This window comes from Ammodytes marinus (assembly GCF_949987685.1).
Source record: "Ammodytes marinus genome assembly, chromosome: 1".
Classification (NCBI taxonomy): Eukaryota; Metazoa; Chordata; class Actinopteri; order Uranoscopiformes; family Ammodytidae; genus Ammodytes; species Ammodytes marinus.
In genome coordinates, this window is record NC_137230.1 from 18,983,507 (window position 1) to 19,006,403 (window position 22,897).

Genomic DNA, 22,897 nt, shown 5'->3' on the forward strand with positions numbered 1-22,897 from the left:
ATATGTCCGAAAATTCTGGGCTACGCAGAGATGGCTGCGGATATGTTGTTTGAGTTTAAACGGCTTTGGCCTCGACACTTAACGATTTGGAAGACAGCTATCAAATCTTTCATTAGCAAGAAAGAGGAATGTTCTGTTTTGCCGACCGACCACGGGAAAAGTTTAATTTACCAGTTAACCCAACTGTTGGCTAAACGAACGGGGCTTAATACGTCACCTTGTTCATTGCTTTGATTGGTCGTAGTGCTATTCAAATGCGTGCAGTGGTTTTTGAAATGCACGCGTAGGTGCCGCCTCTTGAGTTGGGAAGGTCTATTGATTGTGGTCAGACCCTATATCGTCCTAGATATGGGTCTGGATTTCCAGGCTACTCACATGCTGCATTATAACCTGAATGAAATGAAACCTCTTTTACATTTTTTTTTGTTTTGCTGTTTTTCAGGAAGTAAAATGAAGTTTCTCCACAAAAAAAGCTGAGGGGGAAATCATCCGGTCATACCACAAACTGAAGACCTGACGTCTCAAGTCTCCGCATCTTCACCATGATTCTCTCTCCTTTTTTTAAAAATGTAAACATGTACATATTATCTCACTGTAAGCTGGCCGCAATACTCTTCAGTGTGTGTTTATAGTACCTTATGAGATAGTGATAACAGGACGGTACACAGCGAGTGAGCCGCAGAGTAACCACTGATGTCCACGTGTGCTTGAGGGGAGTGTTATCAGAATGAATGAGCATATGTGACTTGATATGGGCATAGATGTACAGTTCATATGTTCCCCCCCCCTCTTTTTTCATTATTTCACGACCCGTGTTGTCCTCTGTTTCAGGAGTGTAAAAACCTATTCCAGAAATTGTACATGCATCAAGACAATGAAGAAAACAAATTGTAATCTTCATGGAGTCTTTTGCAATCTTTTATTAAAAAAACTGTAGTTAAGATGCTTCAAATGCCTGAGTGTACAGTATTTACAATTTACTAATGATTAAATATTAAATATTTTTGTTGTTAAAGGTCAGTCTATGATTTTGACTCATCTGCCATTATACATCATTCTCTCACACCTAGACATTCCTGTCAAGTGAACCATAAAAAAGGAAACAGACATATGCAATTCACAAATTTGCCAGATGATATATAGAAAATGTCCTTTTTACATGTGGCATCCCAATGACAGCTTCCCCCTGAGCTGTACGTTAGGAGACACTGGTGCGAGCCCAGAAGGCACAGTCAGTCTAGCACCAGCTACCACATGCTGCTGGTAACCTTATTACGTCTGTGCACATCACTCTGGTGGCTGTCACTGCCATGCTGTTATTAGCTCTCCCAACTGAGAGGCTCACTGTTCATCCCAGCCGCCATATTACGTTTCCTCAGCTCATGTCCTTTATGGCAATTAAGGGGGACGTTTTAATATGAAGTTCCCTGTTCGGGATCAAAATGAACACCTCCTTTACATCCCCTTTCGTAACTTACAGGGAAGCAAAGTTTATTAGAAATAGTCATGTCACACTTTAAAGGGCTGCAGTTTGATTATACATATTTTATTTTATTCCACTGCTCTTATGTGATGGCTGTTGCTTATGTTTTAAATACAGACATTTTGGAGTGACGCCTGACCACATACTGTACAGTTTTAAATGACTTATTTCAGGTAAATGCATCATTCACTTACCACCATTTATCTAAATGAGTACTACTGTTACTTGAGTATGTGTTTGCTACTACTGCTTACGTGTATATGCCATACATGGTGGCATTGACTCAGGAAAATAATTTCCCCACCAGACAAACTTACATTTTACTGTTTTAAACATCCTGTGATTTGATGTCACTATAAAACAATAGACCTTTTGTTTGTTTTAAGGAATTATTCAAAATGTATATTATTTAAGTGACAATCACTCATGAATACTTTGATAAGTGTCAGGTGTAAAGCATTCATTTACAATTACACCCATTTAAGTAAAACATTCTGTTGCAGTAATATATAAAGTAATATAGTGTATACGCTATACAAAGAGTACATTTGAAAGAATAGACACTGTTCTTTAAAATTAATAAACCAACACTGATAGGGATCATTGTGCTTAGCTTACTTTTGACGATTTAATTATTGATAATAGGCCCTACTTGTGCAGGTTACATTTCTAATGCAAGTTTTCTACTTAAAGATGAATGAAAGATTTGTAATACTTCCATCACGTGGTAGCAGTGACCATAGAGCATAGAGTCATTATTTTGAACCTTTATCCTACTTCAGCTTTGAGAAACGTCATGAGTATTGCAAGAGAACCAAAATAAAGTCTCACGATTAACTGCGAGACTTGGAATCCAAATTTTTGGCCGGTGTAAAGAGCGACATCCGATGGGGGGACCGACACTCGGAGATGCACGGGTCAAGGTAAAAACAAAGAATCAGAAAAAGAACACTCTTCGGAAACACACACGCTGCACCACATCTGACATGATTGACAGGCAGACAGAAGTTTGAGTTGCTCGGCAGTCAGTCTCGTTTCCACTGGTCTGAAAACAGCACTCTGTCATCCTCACACACGCTCATGTTTACCTGACAAGATGCCTTGCATGAGCTGCGCACTTAACGAGCGAAATTAAGATGTAGCCTACACAGACTCAGTTTCGAGACGCTATGTGCACAAAACTGTCCGTGTGCTGACTTTGTGTTGTGCGGGCTGTCCTGGTGTTTTTGTGTTGTGGATTGCACCACGGTGCCATGATAGGGGCGTATAATCTCATGCGCACTTTCTAAAAAATAATATCAGTCTCAACGATGCGCTGGAGGTGAGGCTGCTAATGCAGAGGCAGGCTGTGGATGCGGGGGCAGGAGCGGTGCAGTTTGACTGACTGTTGTCATCAGGCGAAGACGCGTTAATAAAGTGCTGTCACACTGACACGTTCATGAACAGATGGAACAGGTAGTCAGACGTGTAACATGCCAAAAGGAAAACCACTGGAAATCCCAAATTCCCACAGCTTTGTACAGTGAGTAATCACACACAACAACTCTAAACATATGTGTTCTATTCATACCTAATGGTAGTTTATCTGTGACTTCAATGTGTTATTAAAATATGCATTTATTGTTTGACAGTGGTACTTCTAGTGTGTTCTAAATAGCAAGCCACAGAGCTCACCTTTTTTTTTCTTTTTACGTTGTTTGACACAACCTGTGATTTTATGTGATGTATTGTAATATTTATCTCTCGGCTGCATCAGCGAGAATTATGGAAATAAGTTTGTCAAATTTCCCCCCGTGCAACACCCTCCACTCAAGAAATGTAGTGTAGTGGAATGTAAAATAAAAAAAGAAGCCTGTACATGTTAATGAATGTACTGTGTATATTCTATAAATTCTATCTCACTCTAAATAGTGTTCTTAGATTTTATTTTTTATTTTTTGCCATAAAATGTCAAATTTAAAGGTGCTCCGAGGAACTTTCAGCTTTTGTTCATCCTAGTGCCCCCTTTGGACAAAAGGGGTAGTGTTTTTACTATGCCAGCTATAGTTCCAGGGTGAGGGACCCATGACAAAGGTATTAAGAAAAACTATATAAAAATAGCATTCTTTGCACTAATGGTCTCGTTTGCTGTTAGATGTTATTTGTGATCATCAGAGGAAAAATTAGACTGATTCAGAAGTATTTAAAGGTACATTGTAGCACCTTTAAAGAAATGTTAAGTCTAGTTTAAAAACCATGAGCATTTCAATACCAATGTTATTAGAGAATGTAACTCCTCTTGACGAGAAACACAGTAATAAATGATAGAAACGTAGATGATTTGCCCTTATTGCTTTAGCTAAAGCCCTGTCATGTATGTAATGCATATTTAGTATTGCACTTTGCAATCTAGCTGACAAATTGCAATAACATATTTTGCAAATAATAACTTTTAATTTTTTCATTTAACTTTTATTTATCCTCGAGAGACCAATTGAGGGGTGACCCTCATTTTCAATGGTGTCGAGTTCAAACAAATTCCAAGGAAAAACAACAATGCATACACAATATTCAATGCAAATACATCAAATACACAACAACAGGTGAAGAGAAGAAAAAACAAAAAAACTATTGAAACATTTACATAGTGGTGAAGAGTGGCAGCAATTAAAATGAAATTAAATGGGTGAAAGTACAATATAGCCTAATTAAAACAGTTACAGGTAGAGTTTGGTAGATTTAAGATAGTTTGTTTAAATAAATAATAACTGAGGTGTTACTGGAACATTTGTTGAGATAAATATTAAATCCTTAAATTATGCATGCACTGCGGTAAACAGATTAACCTTAAAACTGCATGAATCAATATAATGAATACATATATTTTCACGTATTGAATAAAATTACTATGTAATTTGAAAGGGAACACACAAATCTTACCAAACTAAGTTATATGAATCTTGTTTTGCCTCTTTTACCCTAATGTGTTGGATGCATTGAGTCTGGCTGCTCTCAATAACCTTGTTTCAGCAGCAAAATAGCTCTGATAATCCCACTGAGTGCTGCTTGTTCAGCATCATACACCAGTTATCTCTGTCATTATTGTAATCGACAGTTTTTTAACTGTGGAATGAGCTATAACAACTTTACAAAGTGATAATATGTCAGAGCTGTTGGCCGATGAACCTTTTTGGACTTCTTCTGCCCGCCTCTAGTAGCCAAAAATATGCTAATAACACATTCAAGTAAATTATAGAGTGTTGTTTTAAAGGAGATTTTAAAATGCCACATATGTGAGGTGTCACAGCAAAACAGAAAGTAAAACTGTGGGTAATTTTTGAAACGTTTGATAGGAGGCGTATTATGGTGAGATCTCAGAAATAGAAGTTAAAAAGCCCCCCATTATGAGAAGGAGGTGAGTGGCCTTGTGTCTGAATTGTGCTATATAAATAAACTTGCCTTGCCTTGCCTATAACAGGGTATTCTATTTAACCAAGGACAACTACAGGGGTGAACGGGTTGTTACTGTTTTACAATATACACATGCCTTTTCCTAAGGATTTACTTGCCATTTTTTAAACAGAAGGCAAGTGAAAGCGTTTTTCTCTTTTTAATGTATTTCTATGATTAACAGAGTGAGTTGTTCATCAAGTTGAACACAAAAATAGTAAAATGGCGTAATAATTTAAGAGCGGTAGAGGATAATCCTGCTTCCTCTGTGATCTCATCACCTCAGTGTTAATAGATGTTATGTAGATGGTGCTTTCAAGGGAGAGATCACTGTGCAGGGTTTCTATTATGGTGACATCTCTTGAGATTGTATGCGTATTTGGTGCCATCCTCGCTAAGCGGGTGGCAGGTTTGAGTTTGGAAGGTAGGCGCTTTAAGGGTGCAGTGTAAGTGAGTTCACAGCTTGAAGAAAAGGCTGTGAGAACAAGAGGCAGGGTGCACTACTACGACGGCGACTGACTAATTGTGTTTCAAATTGGGTCTTTGAGTGCACAATGGGGAATGGGATTGCTCTGAGCTCCCCACTCAAGCAGCCAAGGAAGAGAAAGTTGTCAGATTTATAGGTCAAGCTGAAGGGATTGTTGTTAGGCAGAACCTGCTCACAGCTCCAGATGTGACAGCGGTTTGATGCCAGACTGAATTTGATGGCGAGAGTTTGCTTTACGTACTCTGTTCCTCCACTTCCCCTTTTTTCAACTTTCATGTTGTTTGGCAATTGTTTCTTTTGCAGATATACCATCACAGTTTACTATCCCTCTTGTGTCTTTGGTTTGGTCCTGTTTCTTTCCTCTTGGTGTGTTCATTTGCTCTGACATGCTGAGTTAAAATCTTAATTGATTTCAAAGTATTTGAGGGAATTGCATGTGTGTTCCCTAGTCCCATCTGGAGCCTGACCCGGTTTCGGTGTGTGCTACGTTAGCATGGAGCTCCTGTGGGACCTGTCCCCTCCTCGTGCTGACAATGGGAAGAAGGCCAGAGCCGGCCTATCCCAGCACAGCCCAGACCAGCCCAGCCCAGTGCATCCCGACTCAAACCTGAGCCTATAACATCACCTCATCCTGCCTGCACGCTGCCTCCTCTGAAGAGCTACAAAGTTGCTTACAGTACATGTTCTCCCTCCTTTCCTCATTGTAGGTCACCCGGTCTTCCTTCCAAACCATTTTGGGAAAGGGCTTCCGGGGATATTTTGCCCCACAAAAAATAATTATCTTATCTCCCTAATTCCCAATTATTATGCACAGGCTTATTTAAGAAAAAGGATTAGATTTTTTCTTATTGCCGCCTGCACAATTTCGAGCAGAGGAGTCTATATATTTTGAATGTGACACTCCTGTCTCTTCCTTGCTGCAGTGTGGCTGGGGGTCCTACACATGGATGAACCGGGGGAGGAGGGAGAGCAGTGAGGCTGTCATGTAAGCCGTCTCCTCTGGGGGCCACCTCTCTGGTACGCGCTGCTTCCTGCCTCAGGTGGAAGGGAAGAAGACTCAGTGTTTCTGCTGCTGAGGCGTCAGGCTGCTCTGCTCTGCTCTCCCTCCCGCTGAGAAGTCAAACAGCTTCACCCTCAAAGCATCGCAATGGAGAAGGTAAGGTGTTTGTTTTTTCAGCATTGTTACTTTCCGCTCTCGCTTTGAACAAATTCTTCCCCTACCGACTCAGCTACAGTTCAGAGATTGTTTCTTTCGTTTTTTCTTGCAGCAGTTTCTGTGAGTTTTGCACTGGTGATCTTGTGATTGAACCCCCCCCCCCCTTAGGGCGTTTTGGGCCTTTCTGTGTAGAGTTGGCAAGCTTCCCTATGTTTGTGTTGCTCACTGCTCACCCTGAAAGACATATTATTATTGTTAGATGTATATAAGATATTAGGAATACCCCTGCCTTTGCCTTTGGAAAAGGAATTTGGCTCTGAAACTACTGGATGTGGTCCTGAGGCGCTGTTTACTGCTCCTAAAATGGTAGAAAGGGTCAACTGCAGAAGATGAATTTCTCCACAGGAATTAATTTAGTATCAATCAGGTGAAAATAGCATCTTTCTACATTACTGTTGTTTCTTTTATTTGCAAAAATCTGAAAGAAAATCAGATACTAGAATAATAGAATTGCCAATGTCTCTCATTTTGAAGGTTTATATTCATCATAATGTTTAACTAGTGATGTTTGGAAAATTAAGTCATTGTTTTAGCACAGGTTAAGTTTTCACTCTTTCTATTTCCTATTCTTCTGAAAGACTCTGAGGCATTTTGCCAGCACGAGAGCAAATAACAACTCTAAGAAGTGTGATTTAGCCCAAGGTAGAGCAGCAACACAAATGTTTCGGACATATGCCACCTCCTCTTTTCATCACACGGGCCACAGTGTGTGTGTTCACTGTTCATTTTAAACACGAGGAGGTTCTTCTTCTTTGTGCGTGTCTTTTGCAGAGCTGCTCAGAGTGTTCAGAGCCGACACTTGCACAGAGCCTGTGTACACTCTGCAACAAGTGGTTGTGTTACCAGTGCACAGATGTGCACCAGCATCACAGAGCCCCCACCACTTCTCAATGCAGCGCAGTGCACCAACAACACAAGCCCAGTGCCACCCAGTGTCCTGACCTGCATCAGAGAGGCCCTGGCACCCTGCCTCCAACTGGACAAGGCAAGATATTTACACATTTTAAGACACTGATACCAGATCAGTATTATTAGTGGGGCTACATAGTCTGCCTTTCTCTTTCTGTCGCATGAAACCCTGTTTTGTCTTCTTTGGTTTCCATCTGCTGCTCTGTTTGTTTGTTCATCATGTCTCAGTAGAAAGGAATCATTGCAATGAATAATGCATGCCAGTGGTGATTATAGTTCCTGGAGAAGATCCCTGTGTTTTACTGCACTTCTCTTTAAAGACATGGCCCAGATTTCTGAAACTGCTTGTATGATTTCATTTTTGCTAATATTAGTGCGTTGCTATTTAAAGACCCTCAAGTATCCTGGGCAGTTTTGTTTCCAGCTGCCTTTAGCAGGCCTGTGATTGCACACAAGTTGTCAAAATGATACCGAATGCTTACTAAACAGCGTTATTGTGATGTGGGAGGAGCATTACTGTTTGGGTTGTGTACTTGTGAGAAGAAGCTGTGTGACTGCGCTGACAGACAGGATGTGGTCAGTCAGATCGGGTTGATGCACACGGGGTGATGCTCCGCTCTCTACCACAGACATCTGTTATGAAGTGCAGGCAGGGGGGTGGGGAGGGGGGGGGGGTTGGCTGTGGTAAGCCGGCCAGCAGAGAGCAGTAGGGCTGCGTTCATTAGCCCTATCCAGCTATTGTTAGATAGATAGACATTCTGTGGGCCAAGAGCTTCTACAGTGACCTATTTAGAAGATGTGTGAGAGATATTTCAGAGTGTGCATCAAAGGCCAATCAAACAGACACCATAACGCATGGCAGTTTACTTTGAAACATCCACTGCTCCACCCTTGGCACAATGTAAATGTTTTGCAGACCGCTTACGATGACTGGTAACATGGACATAACCATATAAGAAGAGTATTAGTTTACCGAAATGCCTTGTTGAGAAATAATCCCGGTACAATGTGCGACAGAATATACAAGTGAACTTTAGTTGTGTCTCCTCATCTTCAAAACAGTCGTGCAGTCCAACAATGCAATAAATCCTGGAATACTTTATGCCCAAATTCAGTGCAAGGCCAATCATCAATTTTTTTTTCAATTTAGGCAATCTAAACTCAAAACGAGAGGATGGGTGTGAACAAATGTGTTTTAGTCCCTGTGAAGCTGAGTGTTCAAAAAAATTAATGATCTCACTCTCACATCTATTAACTAAATATGAAGCTTAGACCAGCAGCTAGTTAGCTTACCTTAGCATAAAGACTGGACTGGGAACAGGAGGAAACAGCTAGCCTGCTCTGTCTAAACAGCACCTCAGAAGTTTACAGATTACCAAGTTATGTCGGCTTTGTTACATTTTTTTACAAAAATGGAATTGTAAAAATAGTTTTGATGTGTTGTATTATCTTTTGACCATAATATGGTCAAGCATAAAACATAGCACTTGTAAAGAAGAATGGGTAGAAGCCAGGCACACTTAATTAATAACATTGCAAGTTCCAAAGTGCTCTTAGATTGTTGAAGTTTGATGAATATGAATGACTCATCAACAACACATATTGGCCAGATGGTGCATGCTGCTCAGGTTTCTACAAGAGAGGTGGAATACACATTGATATCCAAACCAATATTTCAAATGATCAAACAAATTGTTACTTTTATAAATTTGAATTCAGTTCCTCTAATAATAAAAAAAGCTCCATCCTTGATAAAGTTATCCCTGTTAGTTTTCTAGTGTTAGCCTCAATGTTCTCTCCAAATACTTTCTAGTCCTTGTGTACATACTAACAACCCTCCTCTCGTTGTGGTTGTGAATTGCTTGTGGACTGTTGCTGACACTCCATGCTCCCTCTCTCTCTCCCCCGTCCCTCCTCCCCCCTCTGTCTTTTAGGCCCGGGGTTGTATCCTTGTTCCCTCCTCATGTGCCACTCTCACAGACAGGAGCCCTTGGAGCTGTTTTGTGAGTCATGTGACCTTCTGTGCTGCAGCAGCTGTCACCTGTCCTCCCACAAAAACCACAGGTCAGTCCACACACACACGCGGCACAAGGACACTGCAGACAAGGGCTTACAGCAGGTTACAAACTTCCTCTTGAGCAGCAACTCTCTGGAACTGCCCTGTCACTTTTATCGTGTGTGTATCTGCATACACTATCCTTGGCCCGCCTAATGCCTATTAAGTATTCATACGCTTTTGTTTTCTGTGATGTTTCAGTGCTGTAGCTGCCTCTTAAGGTCACCTGCATAATGCCTTAAACCCCTGAGGAGGAAAACAAATTTAATTCTGGTAGTTCTTCAAGCCCAAAGAATAAATTAGTCAACTTTCTGTGTGGCGACCTCTCGTGTGTTCAGGGTGGTGCAGATCGGGAAGGCCCTTCATGATCAGCAGTGGCTGTTTGAGGGCTTGATGGTGCAAGTGGAAGAGAGGAGGTCCGCGGTGGAGAACAATGCAAAGCAAATAGAGGACAGGTTGGTTTAGACTCGCTCCAGACCCATAAGCATAGTCCCAAGTCTGAGCAACTTCTGCAATTGTCAATAATTCAACAGAGGGACATTTTAGCAAGCTAATGAATAAACTAATGACTGAAGTGCTGCTGTCTTCTTCTGCATTTGTGATTTTTTTTTCTGCCATGACAGAGGCGTTTATTTTCCTCCTCTCTGTCTCTGCTAGACTTCATGGAGTGAAGATCGCACACAGGAAGGCCGAGAACCAGATTAAAATGGCAAAAATGATTATGATGAACGAGCTTAACAAACGAGCCAACCTATTAATAGAGCAACTGGAGGTAATTACTTTCTCTCTCTTCTTCTTCTTCTTTCCTTCTGATAGTTCAGCCAGCCGTGAATCTACATGCAAGGAATCAGTAAGCGCCCGTGATATAATCAGTCCTGATAGCGAGCCAACAAGGAGCCCTAATAATCTGTCAAAGCTGTTTAAGCCATCATCTCAGGAGCTAGATCTGTAAAAAAAAAAAAAGAAAAAAGATATTTGCCCACAGACTTGCCATGACCATCAGTACATACCAATAATTACACATATATAGAATCATTTGTATGGTTTGCAGAAAATCTCAGAGGACTTCACACAGCGTCTGGAGGAGCAGCTGCAGGGGGCAATAGAGATATGTGGCCAGCTGGACCATGTTCAGAAGTTCATCACCTGGGCTACGACCCACCACTGCACAGGCCCGGTGCTCTTCAGCAGGGCTCTGGTACGTGCACAGGACAGTTAGCAGACGTCTCCACTGCCTTACCGTAACAAACACACACACACACACACACACACACACACACACACACACACACACACACACACACACACACACACACACATACAATGAGCTTAATCCTTAATGTGAATGAAAAATTCAGACAACATTCAACCAACGTGCATACCAATAAAGTAAGTGCACACATTCCAAGCAAATCAGAAAGCACCATAATGGAGAGTGGTGAGCTGCTGCGTCCGTGCACGCTGCCATTATGCATCTTGAAATCAGTTGTACAATGTCTACGGTCAAACTGTCTGAGGGTGCCTTTTCTGGACACTTTTCAATGGAAATCAGTGACGAAAAGCATACATTTCAAATATAAAATACATATTTTTCTCCTCTCAGATTTCCCTCCAGATGCAGCAACTGCTCGAGTCGTCCCTCCACTCAGATTCCTGGAGTCCGGTCAAGATCAAATTTAACTGGGATGCAAGTTACTGGACCAAGCAGATTTCCTCTTTAGGTAAGATAAATGTTATTGAAGCAGGAAGGTTTTAGTGCAGCATTTCTATTAAAATCCAAAATGAGACTTAAACTGGAAATAAGCCCACAATAGAAATGCTAAATTTGACACATAAAAAAGAAACGGCAACTGCTAATTGTTCTTGGCGATAAGAATTCACCTTCAAATTCTAAATAAAATGTTACCACAAAGTCATATCTGATGGTTCTATATTTCAATCTTCACATGACTCTGATATGTGACTCTGTTGCTCTGCAGGCCAGCTGACCGTTGAAGGGGGAAACTGCACTTATCCTCAGGGCTTGTCTTGCTCCAGTATCCTGAGGCCTCAGCCTCAGCCCCTGGCCTGCTTGGCTCTGCCTTCTGTTGTGTGTCACAGAGGAAGAGAGCCCGGCTGTGGGTACCAGGCCTGCTGCGAGCCCCAGCTGTGTTGCCTGCACGGCCATCCCTCTCAGCCAGATCTGTCCGGTCTGGATAAAGCCCCACTGGAAGCCACACTCTGTAACTCCAGCTGTGTTCAGCAGCCTGGCACACTTATCTCTGCCTCCTTGCCCCAGAGCCAGCAGCTCCAGAAGAGGTGCTGGGACCCGGACATTGGCTCCACGCAATGTCCCGCCCCTCCATCACCAGTCCCAATGATGGGGCCCATCCAGCTCAAGTGTAGCCGAGGATCTACATCCCAGACACAAGCTTCTTCTGCTGCTGCTGCTGCTGCCTCTCAGCCTCACTCTCAAACCAAATCTTATCTCTACCACCAGCAACAGAGAGAAGTTCTCCCAGACAGCCAGGCCCAGACTAATATGGCTCTGGATAGAGACGTGCTGACTGAAGAGCACTGGCAGCGCGTATGCAGACTGGAGGAGGCTCATTCTGTGGTGGGAAGCAGAGAGCCGCAAGATGAGGAGCTGCAGCAGGACAGGAGGGCAGGGCACAATCCAGAGCTGCAGCAGCAAAACAGGCCGGCCCTGATGCTCAGAAACCACAGAGACGGCAAGGTGAGAGCATTACATTAAACAGTAATCCCCTGACTGATACTGGGTGTTATTATATCAGTATAATCTAGAACTAAAACTAGAAATACAAATACAAAGCAAAATCACATTCAAAGTTCAGACTAGACCCTGGAAACAGCAATCTCACTTCCACTCAGAAGTAGTTCCTGGTGCTTTTTATATCTTATCACACTCCCTCCATCAGAGTTGCCCAGTAGTAATGGAAATGTACATGTTCAAATGACCCTCAACTGTGTACTTCAAGGACTTCTTAAAGTCCACGTTGGCTGTGAAGTTCTTTCTTGACCTTTGAAACATCAGCTGACCAAGTAATCTCACCAAAACGTTTCAGTATATACAGTAAATACGTTCACCATTCAGTAGGAGTTTTCAGTATCACACGTTACTAAAAAGGAAAAACAACATAATCGTTATCAATTAAGCTGTTGTAATTATTTATCCATTGAGGTGTATTTATTCACAGGTTCAGCCCTTATGTATAGCCTTTTTATGGTAAACTGTAAGAACATGTTTATTTGTCTCAAATTCAAGCTACACACATTGCACTTGATGCAAATAAATAAAGGATGTATGACATATCTCACACAAAAAGGTATTTGTCTTGAATCATGAAAAATAATATATATAAAATAAAAGAATAACTTTGCATGAAGATGCAGCATTTAAAACATTTTATATACTGTATTTGCCAACACTGACAGCAATAGTAAGCAATTGCTTATTAGCAAAAATCTGTTGGTAATACTTCTGTATTGTTCTCGCAGCATATAGGCGAGAATATAGTTGCCGTGTTTGTGCATCAACAGCTACTGTGAGATCAAAGCAAGGTGTGCGGTGGGATTGTTTTTCACCTCAGTTTTTCTTTCTTTTCACACATGGTTCTGCAAAGTGTCTGTGTCCTGAAACACCTTTCGTCCTGACTCACAACGTGAAAAAATGGTAAACCACACAATGCTGCTAATGCACGCCGCTCGAAAAACCACAATTTATCGGTCAGTTAGGCCCATTTCCTATAAAACACAGGTGTTCAAACCCTTGCTCAGGCGATTACGTTAAGAACAAAACAAAGGCAACAAAGCCTAATGAGAAGATGTTATCACGTATTGACATTAAAGTTGAATAAAAAGCCAGAAAGGAAATGTTTTACTTATGGTAAGTGGTTATTTTACATTTGTGAAATGTTGCCGTTTAAGGGACTGTCAAAATCAAGGCAGCACTCTGCACAGTTTTAATTAGTTGTCGGTAAATGACTGAAACTAAAAGACCACTTTATTTTAATGCCAGAATGATCACTTCCCACAGTTGACAGCTCGCCTGAAAACAGATGGTGCGACAGAAATGTGCTCCTGCTTTTATGAAGAAAGGATGATGGGAAAACAAAGAGCTGCTATGACAAGTAGAGCTGTTAGAGCTGTTCATAGCAATGCATCCCAAAAACAAGGGCGCTGTTCATCATCATAATCACACTTGATGTCAGAGATTTGAGCAGCCACATCATCACCTCTCTAAAAATGTCTCCGGGTGTACACACTTCCAAACACAAAGATTAATTATATTTGCGTTTCTCAAGTCACAGCACCTGAAAACGACATATAGAACCACGTGGGCGCAGACGTTTGTGTACTTAACCTGTCATTAATGAGTCACTAAGGGAATAGTGGGTGCTGCCAGTTTGATTTCAGTTCTGGTTTGCACTGTGAGATAAATTCCTACAACCCCCCATGGTTCCAGGGAGAAGGATTATAGTCTATTTTCCTCCACAGTCTGAATCCTGTGCAAACCTCTCCCAAGGGCATGGATCAGGTACATGTTTTAATCGCATGATACGTTGGAGCACACGCTCTGTGTCAGCCTGGCCTGAATATGTATGATGGTGCACCAGAGAAAGAAAAAGAGTGCGGAAAAAACAACCTGGTGCTAAATGATTTGTCAGCCCTCCTGCTTACATTAGCCGAGGTGCTTGAAGGAGCTTTTCAGGACACTTGCATGAATTAAATTGCAATGTAAGAGAGAACGAGTGAGTGGTGAGTAATTCCCCTGTTTGCGGTTTAATCAAAGGGGCCGCAATGCATCCCTAATAGTGAATTTACATATGATAATTAGTGTTGTAACCAAACCTTTCATTGCTTGTACAATAACAGTAATATATGCAGCTGTGTGGGCCCATGTTCCATGTTTGTAAGGATTGAGTCGTTTTGAATTAGTCCCAGAGTAGGCTTTGAATGATGTTTTTCGTTTGTTTAGTGTGTACCCATGCGTGTGTGCGTGTCAAGGTTGTTTCTACTGCAACCATATCCCCAGTCCTTTCATTCTCCTCTCCTGTTTTAGATGGCATGTGAAGAGCAGGCTTTAAAACCCGTGTTCAGTTGTTGTATGTGTGTGTTTCTGACAGAGATCCACATCCCTGGAGGTGTCGATGACAGCCCACGAGTGTGTATCTGACGTGCAGAGAAACAGACTCAGCCCTAGTTTGGTGTGCGTCAGGAGGAAAAGACGCTCCCAGAGCATCCCCGCAGAACTGGCAGCCCCGTCCACCACCAGCCTTCACTCTGAAAGGCCCACAGGATGCACTCACGGCCCAGAGGCAGGAGCTGCAAATAAGGTAACCCTGCTGCATCAGAATAGAAAAACACAGAGAGGGGAGGAGGTGAAGCTCAGATACAATAGAAGCTCAGATACAATAGATAGAGGGCATCACCATAGTTAAGTGTGTGAGTTCTGGCCTTGCTAAAGGAATAATTAAGAACAGGTACATTTTCTCATGTTATACACAGTTCCAATGAAAAAGGAATGCATTACTCTCTCTGATTAAGAGGCATTCATCCAGATTGATGTTTTGAGATTGCTTGTTTTTGTCCAATTAACAGTCAGCATGGCAGCGTTTACAAACTGTTGTCGCCCCCGACACTAGCGCAGGAGCTCAGAAAAATCCCAAAAAGCGCCTAAGAAATGTTTCAATTGTTGATTCTACTTAATTGCTAAGAAGAAACCTGGACGTACAACAGAAGGTATAACATTCAATGCCTGATCACTGAAGGTGCCTTACCATGTAGATGCGCTGACAGTATTGTTGTAATTCCTCAAAATCCCTCATGGGGGCGACATAAATTACGCACTGTAGCTTTAATGCTAGCAGCTTGCGGCTAAATTCCTAGCATAAGGTTACTACTACTAGCATAACACTCTGAATTCCGGCCAACCAACGGTTCTGCTGATTTTCTTGATTGTCATCCTTTCAAAGAAGAAAAGAACAATATTGAATTCAGGTCAATTTTGGCATAATTTGAAAGATCATAAGCATCTACAAATCTTCAAAAATAAGTGCATCGTGGTCACATGGTCTTATAAGGAGAGGCTTTTTCTCTGTTGTTGTAGTTTGTGCCTTTGGAACACACGTTTTTCATGAATTTGTTTTGTGCTCAGTATGCCAGTATGGACCATAGACGGAGGAGATCTTCAGATGGGTTGCTTTGTGTCGTCAAAGAAACTTCGTCCAACACAGCGCCCTCCAGAGGCCACCGTTCTCCACTACTGTCCTATAAGACTGAGCCAGGTTCTAGAAAATAATATGACTATCTATCTACCATGCCATTCATTCTTATACCCCTGAATAAACAACATTTAAGGTATCTAAATACATGCTCACCATCCTTCTAATTTTTATTTTAGATCATTTCTCCTATGTAAATGAAGAGGTTGAATATGAGGCCAAGGAGAAATGTAGACTGTCAGGAAACAGTCACAACAGGTGTGTAATAGCTGTCAGGTCAAACATGCACGCATACACGTATCGTGAAAATAAGTTAATTGTTTCCATGGTTAATTTTTTCCTCTTATCTCTGAAGTAACAGAGACGTTCAGAAGGACTCAGGAAGGCTTCCCAGGGTTCCTGTGGTTTGTTTGGAGCGTCTCAAAATACTTGTGTCTCAACTGCCACCGCACGGACGACGTCAGAGTGACCCGTTACCTGCCACGGAGAAGACTGAAACGCAGCAGAGAACCTGGCATGACGCTCCATCTGAAGTATGGCTCATCTTTTTTTTTTTTTTTTTTTTTTTTTACATTTAGTAGAGGAAATACAATAAATGTAAAATGAATAATAATGACGTGCAAAGATTATTATAACTCACTCGCTCAGTCTAACACTCTTGATAGTTACAAAGCATTATGAACATTTCAGGAGACGATTGAAGTAAACGTGTATTTTCTTGCATATAAAAAAACAAAACAGAACATATTTTCATCCATACCAAAATGAAGTGCTATGAAGTTATTTGATGTTGCATTGTCATATTAAATATTTGAACCTCAATATATTTTGGATACCAACCTGAAAGTGTCAGTAGCAAATGTCTAAAACTGTCAAGTTCTTGTCCACTTGCTTACTCGAAGGTTGTACAGTATTTTGTTCTCGTGGCGGCTTGTGTTGGGGCAGCAGTTGACAATTGAGAACTTTGGCTAAAGCCGGGTATCAAAACACAATGAAGAAAGGCATATTGGATCATGCACAGTATAAAAACGTGTAAGGTTTTATACCTTGTACAGTACATGGTCTACACACCATTTCATTTGTTTGATGGATCGTGGGTAGCTGATTATTATTAGCTCATTGAACACATCTTAGAAATCATTGGAGATTGTAGTTACAATGCTGTTTAATTGAATGTTTAATTCAGCAGCCAGTACAAAATACTGTATATAAGCATGTAAGACATCTCTTCTCTTCTCTTTTAAAAACTAAAGGGGTTAGCTGGAGTTAGCCCTGAGACCACAATGACCTGCTCTCTCACAGCGGCTCCAAATGCACGGCGACCCAACCGCAGTCACTCTACCCCACACTCTGCATCAGCCAGTGACTTTGACGCCCAAGGGAGAATCATCTCTCTCAAAGCCTCCCCGCTGCCACCGACTGACCCTAGACCTGGGCCGCAGAGTTACTCCTCACTGGATCTGGACTCTGACTCTGATCCCAGATCATCAGAAGACGCAGTTGTGTCTTGGGCCGATGCGGACCAGCAGCCAGACGAGTCGGACGCGTCACCAGATTCTGACCCACACTCTGCAGAGGCTTCTTCATCTGACGGCAGCGAGCTCGAATGTCTGGCCGAGGGGGAGTCGGGTGCGGGGACAGAGAGAGAGATGGGGCTGTGCACCGGTGAAAACCACATGATGGCAGGTGATTCAGAGCCAAGTCTTGAATATGAATCAGACCCTGAATCAGATGCGGGAGGAGCGGGATTAGAGATCAACGTCCGAAGGCTGGACGACGCTGATCTGGAATCGGGCGATGACGCTGCAACAGAGTCAGAAGACCCCCAACCGGACTACCAGACCAGGTTCCGGGCATCAGAGACTGATTCTGACGTGGTGTCCGATCCGCCTGCTGCAGACTCTCATGGCTCTGTGGAATCCGAGCTAGACTTAGAATCTGAACCGGAGCCGACGACTGACGACCCGCAACCTCTCCGCTCTGACCTGGAGGAAGAAGGGTCCCACTTTGGAGCGGATCCCAGGCAGCTTCTGATGGCAAACCCTGATGATCCAGAAAGCACAGAGGAAGCGGAGCCGGACGAGCAGAACAATTCAGCAGGGATGGAGAGCGAGGACTTCTGCGCCGTTTGTCTCATAGGCGGAGACCTGCTGTGCTGCGACCGCTGTCCTAAAGTCTTTCATCTGTCTTGCCACATCCCGTCCCTGCTAAGCTTCCCCTCGTAAGCATCTAATAATGCCGTAAACATGAAATCAATGTATATATATATATAGGCTACCACACATTCAACATTATCCTGTTTGTTATTGTTAACTTGATGCTGTCTGTTGTCCCTGTTCAGTGGTGACTGGGTGTGCAGCCTGTGCAGAGACGTCGTGCAACCAGAGGTTGAGTACGACTGTGAGAATGAGAGAACATCCGGAGAACACACATCTGCACACGGACTGCCTTCATGTGACCAAAGAGTGAGTCATTTCAATAGCTGCCTTAATTAAACATTATGGCGTTTTAAAAAAAAAATGTTTTACTGTGGTCCCTTTCCTTTTCCTGCATTCATAACACATTTTCCATTAATGTTTGGTCCACTATTTTCAGAAATGTGAGCGGCTGACTCTGCTGATCCTCAGTAACATCCTGAGTGCTCCCTTCCACGAGCCCGTCAGTCCACTTGTGAGTGATCGGCCGCGGTTCCAGTAAAGACCAACACATTTTCACAATCTCATTCATATTTTATCATACTCAGGAGCTGAGTAGCATCATGATGAGTTTTCCTCGTCTTTCAGTGCACATTACACTACACTTTGATTGCTACTATATTTGTCAGGATTTGGAGGCTTGACATGCCCTGTGGAGAGTTTTTTATTTAATGTTTTTTATAACAAGACATGACTCTACAGTTTGTATGTGCAAACTGTAAGTATGTTTGTGACAGTGATGTCCTAATGCAGTCTATTTATTTGATGCATTTTGAATGCAGAAAGAGTTCTGAGGTAATTCCATTGGGATGAGTTAAAGGGATCTTAAGTGGCTGGTTGTCTTAAGTCTAAAATACTTTTCTCCATGCAGGCTCGTCATTACTACCAGATTATTAAGAGGCCTATGGACCTTGCCGTGATCAGGGCCAAACTCAACAAGAGAAATACCCGACATTATAACTCAGCGGACCAGTTTGTTGCTGATGTCTATCTCATGTTCCGCAACTGTGCAAAGTTCAATTATGTAAGTCAATATCTATATGTGTGTATTCAATGTATGGTTTGTCTCACAATAACAATCATTATCCCAATCCAATTGAAACCTTGTTTAACTTTGAATTTTATTTTATTTGTGGACGACAGCCTGACTCTGAGGTGGCCCAAGCAGGCCGCAGCCTGGAGTTGTTCTTCATCTCCAAGATGAAAGAAGTTTTCCCAGACAGAGTTTACCCTTTGGCTGAGGCGGACTCAGACAGCGATGAGTACGACGAGGCCTACAGGACCGCGGAGAATGGTTTCCCCTGGCCAGAGAGGAGGGAGCAGTGCCACAGGAAGAGGAAGAGGAGGAACTCTCTCAAGTCCAGGAAAAATCACTAACCAGAAGTGGAGGAAGTGCAACCATGGACACAACATGCTGTATTTCTGTGTAATATACAGTTTTTCTTTTATTCAGCAACCTGTGGGGCTGGAGCAGTGTTTCCATTCTGTCATCTAAAAGAAGCCCTTATGTGTGGTTTGAAATTATATCTCAGTGCTGCCATCCAATGGCAGCTGGACAAATTGAAACAATACTTCAGGTAGTTTAAATGCAGGAGCCACTGTTCCTTGCAGAGCTTCAACTGATCAGATGAACGTAAAAATTAACTAGAGAAGTTTTGTTTTAGCTGTCTTGAGTTTGTTCGGTTGCTTATGCAGCCTTTAAACAAGATATAGTCGTAGTATAGGCGTTGTTCATATAGTCATTTATCATATTATTTTGCCCATTGATGATTTGCTTCTGATGTGCTGGAAATTACTCGCTGTATTTACATTTAGACCTCCTAAAATGACATACATGATGTTACATGCTATATTGTACAAAAAGGATACTGTAGTTGAATGTTTGTTAATGTCACTTTGCATCTAGTCTGGCTTGACCACTTCAGCCAGCGTCTATTAAGCGCTGGCGTCGGCAAACAACGCTACGCCTCCATTGGCTGCTTCCCGGGGTTAGCCCCGCCGTAGATGATTGTGATTGGTTTAAAGAAATAAAAACAGGCCAGCCCAGTTTCCCCCCGAATAGACGGCTCTAAACGGAGTGCTTCCAGACCATACTACTTGCTGTAGTTTGGTCTGGCTTTGCGAGACTACTTTGCATCAAGTGCATTTTTTAAGTGAACATAGCTCTGATTATATACACGGCACTTTGATACTTTGATATTGGTAAAAACTGTATTTACCATGTTCGTAAATCTATTTATACATGTGTAATTGTATAGAACTTTATTTTGCTATATTTGTCATTTTAATTACCAAATGATTGCCGGCAATTATCATTTTTCAATGTTTTATTGTTGTTATGCGTCTGAGTAGCTTTACTTTTTTTAAAGCGGCAATGAGTCCTATTGACTTTGTCTTTTTGACCTGAGTGAAACAAATTGTGAGTGATTGAGGGCACTATAACCAGTGTTATAGCTCAACAGGGCTTGTGTTTTTTCATGTTCGCTAGAGGATATAATGGCTGGATCAAATGGTCCAAGATTATTTTACATTAAACCATATATTTAGTTTGTGTATACATCTTGTAACCTTTGTGTTCCACCAGTGTTTTATCAAAAAGTTTTCTCTTTCAGTTTTCTAAATATCTCAGGCTTAATAAGAGTGTAAGGTATTAATATGTTTTAGTATTGATGTATTATAAAATCTTCCTTGCTATTTGTAGAGTCGCACAGTTGAGAGGGCCATTTTATAATACCGGCTGTTGTAGAGCATTTCCTGTTTGAACATATTCTTTACTCTCTTCATTAGATTTTACTTGACTTAGGGCAATTACTGCACAACATGATTGTGTGTGCACTCCTTGATCATTGTCAAGAGTAGTGAATTTACAGTAGATGTAATGTTACCTTCTTTGAAATCAATAGATATATAGAATTATTATAGAATAATATTTCCTATTGTACAAGGGGAGTCTTATAAAGAATAGTCACAGTCACTGTTTCAGGAGAATAGTCTGTTTAAGTTCTGTCATTTTATACTGTAACATTTATACAGTATATTGCGATCAATAAAATGCATTTAAGAGAAAATATATATTTTTTTGAATTATTTTACTTCTGCCATAATAATTAATAAGTTACAGGAAATGGACACAAAGAAAATAAACAATTTTATCATTTACACAACCAAAGTGTAGCCATTTAAAGTTGGACTTGGCAGAAGGTTATTTTGTCAGTTTGCCAACTTCTTTCCTAAGAGCTACAGTAGTAAACATTCATACACATTCCTTAAAATTTTATTTGACCTTTATATACTTTGGGAAGTGGCACATCTCAGGTAGTTAAAAAGTACGATAAGACCCTGCAGATTATTTCTTATGCATGCATATCAGCACTTTGAGATGTATTAAAACTTTTGGATTTGGATGCATTTACATAATTTCGAAGGGTCCTGACAGGTTTCGAGGGCAGTGAATCAAACATATTTTCTGACTGCCTATGACAATATTGTGTACCTTAATTTCCTTGTATCTGCACCGATGATGATGGTGATGATTGAAGTATCTCATGCCATAAAGTTCTTCCCTGAGGTACAGTGATAAAAAACAAAATCCATTGTGTTTGTGTTGGATGATACAACATGGTTTGGATATCGGAGTGGGGATTTAAGCAACATAGGCCATGCTGGAACTTGTCATTGCAAGAAGCTGCACTTGTATCTGTACTGTACAAACTGTAGTACAAAATTTAGTTATGACAACTTAATGTCAAAATACATATCTAATCAAATACACACATAAGTCTGTAAAAAGGTTTGGTTAAGTTATTGCAGTTCAATCAGTTTAGCAATACGGTTTAGCAGTGAGTTGACTTGTTAACCACAAGTAGAGGTACTGAAACAACAAGTTAAATTTAGCTTGAAAATAGCATCTGCTTCTGAAACCTTTGTGATATCTTTCGGAAAAAAAACAAGGTAGGGAGAGACCATGAGAATCATCTCTGTACTCTAACATCAAGTCACACAGCTATTGCAGTATAGGTTTTAATGCTGCTGCCAATGGTAAAGAGTTAAGTCAGTCTCTACCAAAAACCCTTTAACAACAATTCTTTCGATGACAATTGGTAATACCACCAAAGCCAGTTAAAATCAAATGTGATGTTTTGCTTTCTTTATAGCCTGATGCAGCAGAAGAGCTGGGGGTGGAAGGAGGGGATTAAGAGAGTTGTTTGCCCTCAGTTTGGCCTTTAAGGCTGGCATTCACAAACTGTAGCCATGATGTAATTCAATCAATGAAACTGCAATGATTGACGGAGCAGCGACTGGCCTGAGGGATAGCACCTCCTGAAAAACCAACCAAACTAAAGAAAGATTAGATTTGTTTCACTAAGCCACCAGCTGGTTGTCTTCTTCTGTCTTTCAGCTATTTACACTTGCCTCTCTCTTTTTCTGCTGTGAATTATTCTCTTGACCGTGGCAACCTTTGTTTACAGCTCCAAATGCAAACATTTAGCCATTTCACCAATGCCAGGTGCTCTCTAGATGCTGTTTCAAATCAGAATGTGTGGAAAATATTTTGAGAAAGACAGGCGCAGCTCGAAGGAGTCTGTTTGCAGGGCAGACATTATGTCAACCTGGCTCTTGCCTCACATTACACATGAAATATTGTGGACAAAGGGTTTTGAAAATTGGTTCAAAATGTTTTTTTTCCATGTAAAACAATACCGGGATTGTGTCTCAAATTTAAAAGGAATAGTTCATAAGTGTTCTCAGTGGCTCAAATTTCCTTTTTGCTGGATTTGAGTATCAGGAAATCTGTTTTAGATTTAGTCACACAATACAACGAATGATGTTTCTTAATTTGTAAATTTAATTTTGGAGGAAGAATAGCTTTTAAGGCAAATCACTGGTGATGTATTGAT

General features: G+C 41.3%; 2 protein-coding genes across 3 annotated transcripts in view; both read left to right on the forward strand.

Moving 5' to 3' along the window:
- The window catches only part of dennd2b (DENN domain containing 2B), a 49,786-nt gene extending 48,771 nt beyond the window's left edge, over positions 1-1,015 (forward strand). For both annotated transcript variants that reach the window (XM_080034184.1, XM_080034183.1), the window contains exon 20: positions 443-1,015. In XM_080034184.1, coding sequence (XP_079890310.1) covers positions 443-477 — 35 coding nt within the window. In that variant the 3' untranslated portion in view covers positions 478-1,015. The remainder of the gene's footprint in view (positions 1-442) is intronic.
- Positions 1,016-2,353: 1,338 nt separating this feature from the next.
- On the forward strand, positions 2,354-20,928 carry trim66 (tripartite motif containing 66). The gene is made up of 18 exons (XM_080034574.1): positions 2,354-2,406; positions 6,323-6,555; positions 7,387-7,600; positions 9,459-9,588; positions 9,919-10,035; positions 10,238-10,352; positions 10,632-10,778; positions 11,184-11,301; positions 11,560-12,296; positions 14,707-14,916; positions 15,738-15,867; positions 15,984-16,062; positions 16,160-16,337; positions 17,058-18,025; positions 18,146-18,269; positions 18,400-18,474; positions 18,871-19,023; positions 19,143-20,928. Exons 2-18 carry the CDS (start codon positions 6,547-6,549, stop codon positions 19,374-19,376), a joined length of 3,738 nt encoding a protein of 1,245 aa, XP_079890700.1. The 5' UTR covers positions 2,354-2,406; positions 6,323-6,546; the 3' UTR covers positions 19,377-20,928.
- Positions 20,929-22,897: the final 1,969 nt, after the last annotated feature.

What these genes read in the sequence shown, in the direction of transcription:
- trim66 (XM_080034574.1), top strand. An exon ending in CAAGCAGATTTCCTCTTTAG is followed by an intron (nt 11,302 to 11,559) that starts GTAAGATAAATG and finishes GTTGCTCTGCAG; the next exon opens with GCCAGCTGACCGTTGAAGGG. An exon ending in GAAACCACAGAGACGGCAAG is followed by an intron (nt 12,297 to 14,706) that starts GTGAGAGCATTA and finishes TGTTTCTGACAG; the next exon opens with AGATCCACATCCCTGGAGGT.